General features: G+C 43.6%; 1 protein-coding gene across 1 annotated transcript in view; it reads left to right on the top strand.

Annotated features, from left to right (window-relative positions):
* The window catches only part of CDS1 (CDP-diacylglycerol synthase 1), a 467729-nt gene that overhangs the window by 71861 nt on the left and 383808 nt on the right, over positions 1-12060 (top strand). Inside the window, exon 2 of the mRNA XM_085636573.1 lies at positions 796-929. Within this exon, the coding sequence (XP_085492699.1) occupies positions 796-929 (134 nt within the window). The remainder of the gene's footprint in view (positions 1-795; positions 930-12060) is intronic.

The raw sequence follows: 12060 nt of genomic DNA, 5'->3' as shown, positions 1-12060 counted from the left end.
GACGGAAACTTGAAGTATCCATGCTCTGGAAAAAATGATTGGTCTCCCAATTTTTAAACCTGACTTCATACAACATATATATGCAAAAGATAACCTAATTTGACATGATGGTTGAAAACCGATATTAGGACTGACTCTTTCAATTCTTTCCATCCTTGATGCGAGTGTGCCCTCAACACTAAACTTTTTATTCTGTTGATATTCTGTTGATGTTTAGGTGTTGGATGCTGCCACACAGATGTGCGTTTTCTGAAAGATTCTTGTTGTATAGGAGAGATATGGCATGCTGGAGATGGGAGTTTGCACTGTGCAGATGTAGGGTTCTAGATGTGAAAAGCCATTACTGAGTACGAGAAGCTGGAGCATCATAAATGTTCTACTTTGCAGCAGTCTTCCACTTGTTACTGTGAATTACTGTAACTATGCGATCATTGGTTAGCCAGGATGCATGCACCATGCCAGTTGTATAATTTTCATTGAGAATATGCATAGACGTTAAGAGTCTATGGCACATAAGCTTGCTAGTCCACAGTCGCCACCGTTATTTAGACTGCTTTGAATTTGATCTGGCCTTTTATTTTTGTAAGTCATTGTGGGTAGATTGTGACAAGACGACTGCGTCCATTAGATCACATTCTGGCGACTGTCTCTGGCAGATGACCGCGTTCCACTAGTTACATAAAAACTAAGCAAAGAAATATGCAAGAATTAATTTTTAGTTTACAACTTATGCTTACCTTGCCAGACCCATTCTCGTTTTCACGCTTCAATTTACATGGCCATTTTTTCCTTCAGGAGGCGAGCGAAGATGATAAAACCACAGAGGGAGATGCAGATGGCAAATGTGATTCAGATGCTCCAGAGAAACCCCCATCAGCAGACGCTACTCCACAGGTCCTCGATAAAGCTTTCTCCGGCTTGTCCTCTAGGTAATGTGACATGCAAGTTTAAAAATTGTTTTCTGAATTAATGGTTTTACGGACGTCTTTGAATACTGAAATTCTTTAATTTATCCAGTAGTGAAACATGTAGCAGGTGAAATGCCTCCTATGTCTTAACCTGGCTGAGGTAGAATAATTATTCATTCACAATCCGTTTTTGACTTTTTCTGAGACGGCAAACTAAAGGAACCTGTTGAGATTGTATTTTATTGTAGCATTTGCATAGTACATCTTAGCCTAATGTGGGGAGCCAGAGCTCATTAGGTCTCGCCTGAACCAGCGCATGCGCTGCTCTGGCGAGACATTTAGTGAGTGGGCTTTCAAAAATCCGACCACAGCTTTTGGGGTGGCTTAGAGCGTGCGATTACGCGCACAATGACGAGCAGAGGCGCTATCTGGCTTTCTTCTGTCGTCATGGCTCATTAAGTGATCGCGGGCACCCTTACAGTCGGCGATCGAGAGCACTTTCACTTTGACAGCTGACTGTGTCCCCGTTGCACTCAGGATTACCACACTCTTCTTATTACACTTCTACTGCTGCCTGGCAGGTTCACCATGTGTCAGGGACATTACTACCATTGTCACCTGCCGTTGGAAACATCAAGATGTGTTTACCCACTGCCTTTGTGCACTTACGCAATCCACCAAATGGAGTGTCTGTTGCGTTTTGTTTTTAATGAAAATCAACAAATAGCACTCTACAAGAAGCAAACAGAATACACCTAGATTACGGAATCCCAGTCCGAAACTAAACGGTGGCGTCTTGGCTCATCTAGTGCGAGTCTGCCACCTAGAGGTCACCAGAACCAACAGCAATAAACCAGGGCCTCAGGCTGACGATGAAATAATTACCACTGACTTCCAAAGCGTGTACCCGCAAACAAACAGACGTTCAATATCAGTTTATTTAGCATGCATCATGAAGGCATTTGGCACAAGACAACAAATAAAAAGGTTTGAAAAAAACAACAACAAAAACATAGATTGCACCTGCAAACACGGGCTCTGTTCGTACTGGCTGTGCAGAAGAAGAGCATCGTGTACTATAATCAAAGTGCTACATAAGCATGCCTCCCTTAAGTAGAATTATACTAAAGTGTGTTTGCACTGTTCGTGAATCCTTTGTAAAACCACCTTTCCTCCGTCTGCTCTGTCAGAAATGCACACACAATACTCAGGAGTGCATATGACCTAGAGTGGTTATATCCCTTACATACATCTGAGATCCATTTTCAAGCTGCTCTGTTCTCGGCCCTGCTTGCCTTGCTGAAAGAACACATTATTTACAGGCGTGCCTTGCCTTTGCCCAGGACTTAAAAACTGCAAGTTGGGTAGCAGGAGGATATTCTAAAGAAGGTTGGATCTTACAGTTGTTTACTAGGCACTTTGAACCACAGTACTGCCATGTATGACTATGTAAGCAGGTGTTCTGGTTAAGCACATTAACGGTACTCAATCGATCGCTCTGAGAAGGTTGGTTCTAGCTAGTACTCAAACACGTGACTCGCGTTATAGAATCTCAGTAACAAGCGCTTAACACACTGATCCACCTTGTGGGCTGGGTTGTAATTTAGACACATTTCAGCGGTAGTACGACTCCGATTCATTGCCTTTATTACCTTGTTAATCAATGGCATCCCCAGAGGCATTACCTGTCCGATTTTAGGAATACTTTGAGGTTTTTCTATTCCCCTAGTCCACAACTACTGCCTCAAACGGACCTATTGTGAATCAGTCTCACAGGCACAGTCTGCATGCAGCCTTCCCGGAGCTCTAATGTATCAGCGAGAGCGTTTAATTAACTTGACGCTAAAGAGAAGTGAATTTGGCGAGACACTTGGGTCTGATTTTTCTAGAGGTCAAAGGTGTAAGGTGGCGATTAGACGGTGTCTTGGCGCACCCTATACCTATTCCACGCTGGCAAAGACGGGTACTTCTCAGCCTTAAATAAGTGGTACCGATGAGGAGAAACCAAGCTTGGAACACCCTTCTTAACTATTCTCTCAGTACTCAAGTAAAGGTCCATGCGCTACAACCACAGGCACGTTCTGTTTCCCTGTCAAGCTCCTACTCAACGTGCACAACAACAGTGCCTAATTTGTAAACCATTAAGTGCTGGGGCCCTCATAGTATGCCATTCTTCTCATCAGTCACCTTCCTTCTGCCTCTTAATTTTCTTCCCCTCACTCTCCTACCGTATTCCTCATTCTCCTCTTTTCCCCACTTTCCTACCTTATACCTCACACTACAACACTCCTCACTCACGTCCTTTATACATCACAATACACTTATCCTTCTCATTCTTCTCCTTTAAACCTCATGCTGCTCTTTTCATCACTCTACATTACTTATACCTCACACTACTCTTCCCTTCACCCACCTTCCTTGTATCTCATGCTATTCTTCTCCTCACCCTCCTTCCTCATATCTCACCCTACTCTTCTCCTCACTCTTTCCTTACACCTCACACTACTTTTCTGTTCACTCTACATCTTTATACCTCACACTACTCTTCTCCTCACTCTCCCTCCTTCTACGTCACACTGCTCTTCAACTCATCACTCGCCTTCTATATAACCTATACCACTCTTCTCCTCCTCAGTCTCGTTCCTTATATCTCATACTACTCTTCTCCTCCTCACACCCTTTCCTTATACCTCACAATACTCTTATCACTGTACATCCTAATACCTCACACTACTCTTCTCCTCATTCTCCTTCCTTATACCTCACACTGCTCTTCTCCTCACTCTCATTCCTTATACTTCACACTGCTCTTCTTGTCACTCGACATCCTTATACCTCACCCTACTCTTCTCCTCACTCTACTTCCTTATACCTCACACTACTTTTCTCATTACTCTACATCCTTATACCTCCCACTATTCTTCTCACTCCCCTTCCTTATACCTCATACAACTCTTCTACTCATCACTCTTCTTCTTTATACCCCCCTCTACTCTTCTCCTCCCCACTCCTTCTTTATTCTTCACACTACTCTTCTCATCACTCTATACCCTTATACCTCACACCACTCATCTCCTCATCACTCTCCTTTCTTATATCTCAAACTACTCTTCTACTCCTCACTCTCTTTCCTTTTACCTCACACTACTCTTCTCATCACTCCCCTTCCTTATACCTCACACTGCTCTTTTCCTCCTTACTCTCCTTTCTTATAGATCATACTACTCTTCTCCTCACTCTCCTTCCTTAATCCTCACACTACTCTTCTCATCCCTCTACACCCTTATACCTCACATTACTCTTCTCCTCATCACTCTCCTTTCTTATCTCATGCTACTTTTCTTCTCCTCACTCTCCTTCCTTGTCCCTCACGCTGCTGTTCTCCTCACTCTCTATCCTTATACCTCACACTACTCTTCTCTTCTCACTCTCCTTCCTTCTACATCATGCTCCTCTTTCCCTCACTTTCATTTCATATTCCTCATATTACTCTTTTCCTCATTTTCCAACCTTATACCTCAACCTGCTCTTCTCATCACTCACCTTTCCTATACATCACTTTCCTCTCCTCCTACTCACTTTCCTTATCCCTCACCTTGCTCTGTTCATTAATTTTTGTAATAAAAAAATATAACCGTTAATTGGTAAAGTCTTCTTTTAATCATTCAATGTCCTCTTTTTGCAAACCTCTACCTCTTAACATCACACTTACATTATTTGTATCCATTATCAGGCGCTTTCTATTTACACAAAATATTTAACAGTAAACAGGAACATATATGTTCGTAATCTGCACAGCCCGAGCAGACCAAAAGGGTACCTTTATTCTACTGCCCCACAGACTCTCTGTTCTCTACCTCATCGCACTCCAGTTTACCTTGCTCTGGTATTTGCTTATTTATATTTCTTAAACTATATTCCCTTTGATTACGGCAAAATTGTATGGGAGTCTACTTTTTTAAACAAGGAGGACAAAGTATATATCCTAGAATGCGTTATAATTTAACATGGATTGCTAATTACCAATAGGACTTCAGGTTTGTTAAATGCTTTTTTCAAAATTAGTATTTTTTTGCCTTTTTACCCTCAACTTCATATATGTTTGTATTCCTCTCCTAGCACACTTACAAAAAGTTTGCTCTTTTCTAATTATAAACTTTCCGTATTCCTTCTATCATAACGGAATGAAAAAGTTCCTAGCTAGCGTAACGGAAAGTTTAAATTCTGTTAAGGACTCGGAGGCGAGGATTATGCTTATCCTTCTCCACTTTAATGATAGCAGCCATTCAAAGTTAAACAAATAAAACCACTATTCCCATGAACCAAAGGGAATAACAACACAAGCAATAGAGTGTCCGTGGATAGACCGTCCTCCTCCAATGTACCAATCACATGGCTTCTGGGAGTATGTAGTCCTCTGTTACTATCCATTCCCCCTCTTTCGTCACTCTAGGTCAGCCAGTCCCAGATCCTCACGAATCTTGTTTGCCAGAGTCGCCTGCAGAAAAAAGGCACATTATAAGCCATTGTAGTGGCTAAGGTTTAACCCTACAGGGGAAAGAAAACACCATAATATACACAATGCTTACTCGAGAGAATTCCAAGAAGCCTGAAAATCAGTTACTTACCCCAGTACGAGGGCGGGAAGGTAACAATCAAACTGGTACCCTGGGTGGATTAATCCTCGCCTCCGAGTCCTTAATAGAATTGAAACTTTCCGTTACGTTAGCTGGGAAATGTTTCATTTTATGTCAGGACCAGAGGCGAGGATTATGCTCGTTTAAAGCTTGCTAACCACCAAGTGTGCTATATCTAGCACCGGCTTGAAATAAAACCGTTTAAAGGTGGAGTCTGAAGACCAGTCTGCTGCATTGAGAATGTCTTCCAGACGAGCTCCCAGGGCAAATGCTTTAGAGGCCATGGCCCCCCTAGTAGAATGGGCACCAAAGGCCCGGAGATTAATCCCAGCCTCCTGCATCACCCACCACACCCAACGGGCTATCGTTGGGGAGGAGACTGCCTTTTGGGGCTTCTTGAGGGCGATAAGCAACAGTCGCTCCCCTGGAGGACGGAATTCCTACGACATTTCCTCGTAAGCTTTGAGGCAAGACACCACACAGAGTTTAGGAAAATCCGGAAAGGCCGGGTAAGAAATAGAAGTTGTCCCGCACTTCGTCCGCCTCCGGAACTTGAAGGTGACCCCGGAGGGGGAGAAGATCCTGCCGGAGACGTCCAGTGCCTGGACATCAATAACTCGCCTGCACGATATAAGGCAAAGGAGCATGGCCAGCTTTGCCGAAAGTTCCTTCCTGGACAGGAAACTGTTCGGTTGCCATGACAGGAACAGGTTCAAGACCTGATTGACATCCCACAACTGGGAATAGCGAGGTTCCGGTGGCAGCGAGAGGCGAATGCCCCGAAGGAGGCGACAAACTAGAGGATGTTCGCCCACCGGGGAGCCATCTACCATGGAATGACCAGCAGACATGGCCTACCGAAAAGTATTAATGGTACTATAGGCCAATCCGTCCTCCGCCAAGGTGGCCAAAAAATTTAGGATCGAATGCACATCTGTTGCCACGGGATTAAGACCCCGTCGCACACACCAACAAACCCATCGTCTCCAGGTGGACCGGTACCGCTTGACTGTACTGTCGGCCCAGGCCTTGGACATGAACTTCTCAGCCGCTCCCGAAAGGCCTGGGACAACCCATCGTCCCCGGTAATCCGCCACGCCATCAGGGCAAGGGACCCCTGAGCGATAAGTGGATGAGGAACTCCGTCGTGATTGAGGAGAAGAGTCGGAAAGCGGGAGGAGTTGGATTGGAAAATCCCACAAAAGTTCCAGAAGAACTGGAAACCACGCTTGAGATTTCCAAATTGGCGAGATCAGTCCCACATCCGCCCCCTGGCGACGCACCTGGGCCGAGACCCTCGTCAGCATGGCGAACAGGGGAAAGGTGTAACCCGCTTCCTCCCTCCAGTTCTGCAGGAATGCATCCGTGCTGGTCGCCAGATCGGCTTCCAGCTGAAGAACCGGGGAAGCTGGAAATCCAAACGGGAGGCAAAGAGGTCCACCAAAAATGGACCCCAGATGCTCTGGAGGTCCGCGAACACCCCCGGGTGGAGTTTCCACAGGCTCACGTCCTGTAAATGCCTCAAGTGAAAATCCGCCACCTGGTTGTCTTGACCCGGGAGGTACTCCGCCGTCACCGAGACGTGGTGATCCAGGCAGAACTGCCAGAAGTTTGCTGCCAGGTCGGACAGAGCCTGCGAGCGCGTTCCCTCTAGATGGTTGATGTACCGGACCGCCAATATGTTGTCCATCTTGAGGAGAACGCAGGACCAGACCGAATCCTTGGTCCAGCACCTAATCGTGAAAGAGCCCGCTAAGAGCTCCAAATAGTTGTTGTGGATCAGCTGCTCCTGCGGAGGCCACGCACCTCCTGTAGTGAACTCTCCACACCTCACGCTCCAGCCGGACCTGCTGGCGTCAAACTCGATAACGATGTCGGGCGCGGAACCGAAGATCGCCCGCCCATTTCAGGCTTCCATATTGGCAAGCCACCATTGGAACATAAGCATAGTCTATAATCAAAATATTGTCATCTAAGGGAAATCACAGTGTTGATATGCTGTAGAGGTGCATAATATGAATGATCTATCATAATAATAAATATTAATAATAAATAACATGGTATAGTTAATCATTTAAAATCTAATAAATTAGTTGTATTAAATATCCTAAAATTCCAATGTTATAAAATTAAATATAAAAACAATTCTGATATAAAAACAATTCTGATAAAAGTCATTATATATATTGTATGCAATGTTGTACTCCTCATATCAATGATTGTAAACATGGTGTTATTCTTATATTTGTGGACATTTTAATATGTCTATACAATACTGTGCTACCCGCAACTACTGAGAAATATAAAGGCAGTAACTTTGTGTTTGGGAGGAGACTTGTAAAGACAGGTTCCTAGATTGAAAATGTCTTTGTGTATATTGCCAATTAATATCTTTTACATTATTAGATCGATTGAATAATTGTTTTTCTAAAGGCAAGTGTACAAGTCCTCCGTGATATTCAACCATTGGGATGTTTGGTATCCAGCTCGAGGATATAATGCGTTTCCAATCGTCTAAGGGCACTCTCTCTGTTGCCGCCTCGTCTGCTAGGTGGTATAGCGTCAATGATAAAATATTTAAGTTCTTGGTTATCCGATGAGTGGTACTCTTTGAAGTGACGTGCAACAGGGTACGTATTATCTTGGTTGTTAATTGCCCTGAGATGTTGCAAAATACGCTTATGGGCAGGAAGTTTGGTACTGCCCACATATGACAGATTGCAAGGACAAGTAAGTACATAAATTGCGTGATCGGTTTTACATGTCAGCAATTTACGTATAACCCGTTTTTTGTCGCTGAAAGGGGTTTCGTATTCTGACATATTGACGCCTTGTTGGCATGCCTTGCACGTTTTGCAACGAAAAAAACCCTTATGTTGAGAGAGCCAACTAGAGTTTTCGATTGTTTCTGGATTAGTTGAGACTAATCGGTCTCTCATGGACGGGCCTCTGCTGTATGTTACCAACACTCTAGATGGTAGTTCAGGTCCAATAATTGGATAATTTAATACCAATATATATATATATATATATATCTTTGACTCGTAGCACATCCAATTTGAAAAAGACGAGTGCAGACCTTCTGTTGTGCAAATTTTGTTTATTATTTAGGTGTGTGTGTGTGTGTGTGTGTGTGCGTGTGTGTGTGTGTGTGTGTGTGTATTCACTGAAAAAACTATAGGTTTTAGGGGTGTTATAGCTAGCTGGACATTTAACTCGTACAAAACCATAGAAATTCCTCCGTTATAGTTAGTTCAGCTAACTATAACTCGTGCGCCCGCAATTCACAGCTGATGACGTCACATATTACATCTACTAGATGATGTCGTCAGTGATGTCACTGACCATGTCATGAATGATTTAATATGTGACAGCAGTCAATTGCGGGAGCGCGAGTTATAGTTAGCTGAACTAATTATAACGGAGGAATTTCTATGGTTTTGTACGAGTGAAATGTCCAGCTAACTATAACACCCCTAAAACCTATGGTCTTTTCTGTGAATTTCTAAGGTTTTTTAGATGTCAATTCCTAACTATAACATGTCTGAAACCAATGGTTTTTTCAGTGAATTTCAAAGGTTTTTTAAATATTTTTAAAATGTATTTCTTGTTCGAATTTTTTAATATTCTTTAACTACATTTTTTTATCTACTTATTTTTATATATATATATATTTTTTTTTAAAAAATTACACCACATTTTTTTTAAAGATTTTTTTTTTTAAATAAATATATATATTTTTTTAATTATTTTATATTCTTTTAAATATACTTGTATTTTTTTTTTTTGCTTGGAGTCGCGCACCCAACGCGTTAAAATCGTGCATCCGACGCGTAGAAGTCGTGCACCAAACGCGCTGCAGTCGCGCACCCTACATGTTAGTAGTCGTGCATCCAACGTGTGCACATCAGGGGGCCACGCTGAGAGCCGCGCTGGATGCGCGACTCCTAATCTTACCGTAAAAGAAAAAATTGCCCCTATCTCTAATTTTTATTATCCCCGGGGACCTCATCCCCCGGGGCTTATAAAAAACATTGGGGGCCGTGGGGGAGCCCCACGGTCCCAGCCGGCTCCCCGCGTCCTTCGGGAGCCGGCATTGCTTTTCCACATGGGGAGCTGCTGACATGCAGCTCCCCGTGTGGAAAATCAATATGGTTTGGATTTTGAAAGAGAGAGCAGGTTTCCCTGCTCTCTCTTTCAAAATACAAACAAAGTTTGCTATGGGAGGGCGGAAGACTCCCGCCCTCTCATAGCAAACAGTGTCCTGGGGGTGGCCACCCCAGGACACTGCAGAAGCCGGCCCGGGGGTGTGGCGGTCCCCAGGGCCCTCGAGGGCACTAGGAGGGGGGCCACGCAGCCCCCCTTCCACAATACATAAAGCCCCAGGGGTGGTGGTCCCCGGGGCTTGGGGGGGCCAGTGATCCCCCCCACAAATTATACTGGGAGGGACTTTTGAGCCCCTCTCAATTTATTTTGTAGCCTCGGGGGTGGTGGGCCCCAGGGATGGGGGTGCCCTCCGGGCCCCCTTTAAATTTAATAACTTTGCCCCCGGTATTTGGCCCCCTGGGGGCTAATTCTAAAAAAAAAGCTGTTTTATTTATTTATTTTATTTATTTATTTATTTATTACGGAAGGATCCGCGCACCCTGCGCGCACTTTGCGGTTTAAAAAAAAATAAAGAAAAATAATTTTTGGGAGCTTCTGGGAGTCCTTCTGGGAACCCCTACGCAGGTCTAGAGGGTCAGGTTATTTCTACCCTGCCCCCTTTCTACGTTTTGCACAATCATTCCACAGACTTCTTCAGCCTCGCTTCTACTGAGGCACAAAATGGCTACCAACAGTTCCTGGTTTCGAATGTTGACAACCACTTGACAGCCAATTAGCATTCAGCGCGTGATCGGGAGGGTGCACTCAGGGTGCGCGGATCCAATATGTACTTTTAAGTGTAATTTTCTCTGGAACTACTGAACAGATTGACACCATTTAAGCAAAAGGCACAAGTCTGAACTGAGGACTACCTCTTTGCCAAATTTGGTGTAATTCCGTTCTGCAGTTCGGGCTGTAGCTGTGGCTAAAGGTCCTATGGGAAATTGCATGGGGAAAACACGTTTTGGGACCCCCCTTTTTTCTCAGCCCCCGCTACACGAATCATCCCAAGACTTTCAGGATAGGAGCGGACCAGAGTTGGCCAAAAGTTTTGATAATTTTGCGAAGATTCGTCAATTGGCGCCAAAGTTATTGGGAATAGAAGGTTGCAGATTTCCTATGGAAAATAGGTCCTAACTATAACTACCTACTGGCGACTGCCAGTAGGTAATATATGTATATATGTGTATATAAATGTGTATATGTGTATGTGTATATGTATGTATGTATATATATATATGTGTGTGTGTGTGTGTGTGTATGTCTATATATATTAAGTGAAAAAAAACACAGGTTTCAGGGACGTTCTAGTTAGTTGGACATTTCATTTGTTAGTTGATCTAACTATAACTCGCGCCCCCGCAATGCACTGCTGATAACGTCACATATTACATCACTCATGATATGGTCCGTGGCATCTTTTTTTGGCCCTCTGTGTACCTGTGGGACCCCTTGAGCAGGCCTAGGGGGTCAGAGTGTTTCTACCCTGCCCCCCTATTTTCTTTTTTTAATAGTTTTGTGACCCTTTTGCTTATGACTCGGTTTAACGAGTCACAAGATGGCTGCTAACACTTCTTGGTTTGGAGTGTTGGCAGCCAATCAAAATGAAACTCGTAATCGGGAGGGTTTGTGGATCCACTGCGGTCACCAGATATCAATATTTTTTATTTTAAATTGCTCCGGAACTACTCAACGGATTTACACCATATAAAGCTAAGAGTGCACTCTGAACCATGAGCTACCTCTCTGCCAAATTTGTTGTAATTCTGTTCAGCAGTTCAGGCTGTAGCTGCAACAAAAGTTCATGGAGAAAACGTGTTTTGGGACCACCTTTTTTGTCGGCCCCCGCTTAACAAATCACCCCGAAACTTTCATGACAGGAGCTGACCGGAGCGGGCCATTTGTTTGTTGAAAATTTCTCGAAGGTTCGTCTAACGGCGCCAAAGATATTGGCAAATCAAAAAACGCTTTTCCTATGGAAACTAGGTCCTAACTATAACCACCCACTGGGTGATCAAGGTCTTAGCAACACGACCAAAACGCATCATGCCAAATCAACCGTAATAAATATGCACTGAATTCTATATCCGCACGTTGTGGTCTGTACCTGTGTTTCCTGCAAACTGTGAACGGATGGACTTGTGATTTTTCATATGTATATATATCTAACTGTTGGACTTTACACTATTTCATATGTTGAAATGTGTTGAAATTAGTAATTTATTATTGTGCATTGATCAAGTTTAACAGATGATTGCCCCCTAGGGCTTGACTGAAATGAGGAGTTTGTGGCCAAATTGTGGGTTTTAAAAAATATCATCGATTCTGCACAAGGCACTTTTATATTAATGAATTTCTCTTCTTACACA

Source organism: Triturus cristatus, chromosome 2_1 (genome assembly GCF_964204655.1).
Source record: "Triturus cristatus chromosome 2_1, aTriCri1.1, whole genome shotgun sequence".
Taxonomy (NCBI): Eukaryota; Metazoa; Chordata; class Amphibia; order Caudata; family Salamandridae; genus Triturus; species Triturus cristatus.
The sequence above is the reverse complement of the archived record's forward strand: the minus strand, read 5'-3'. Positions and strand labels throughout refer to the sequence as shown.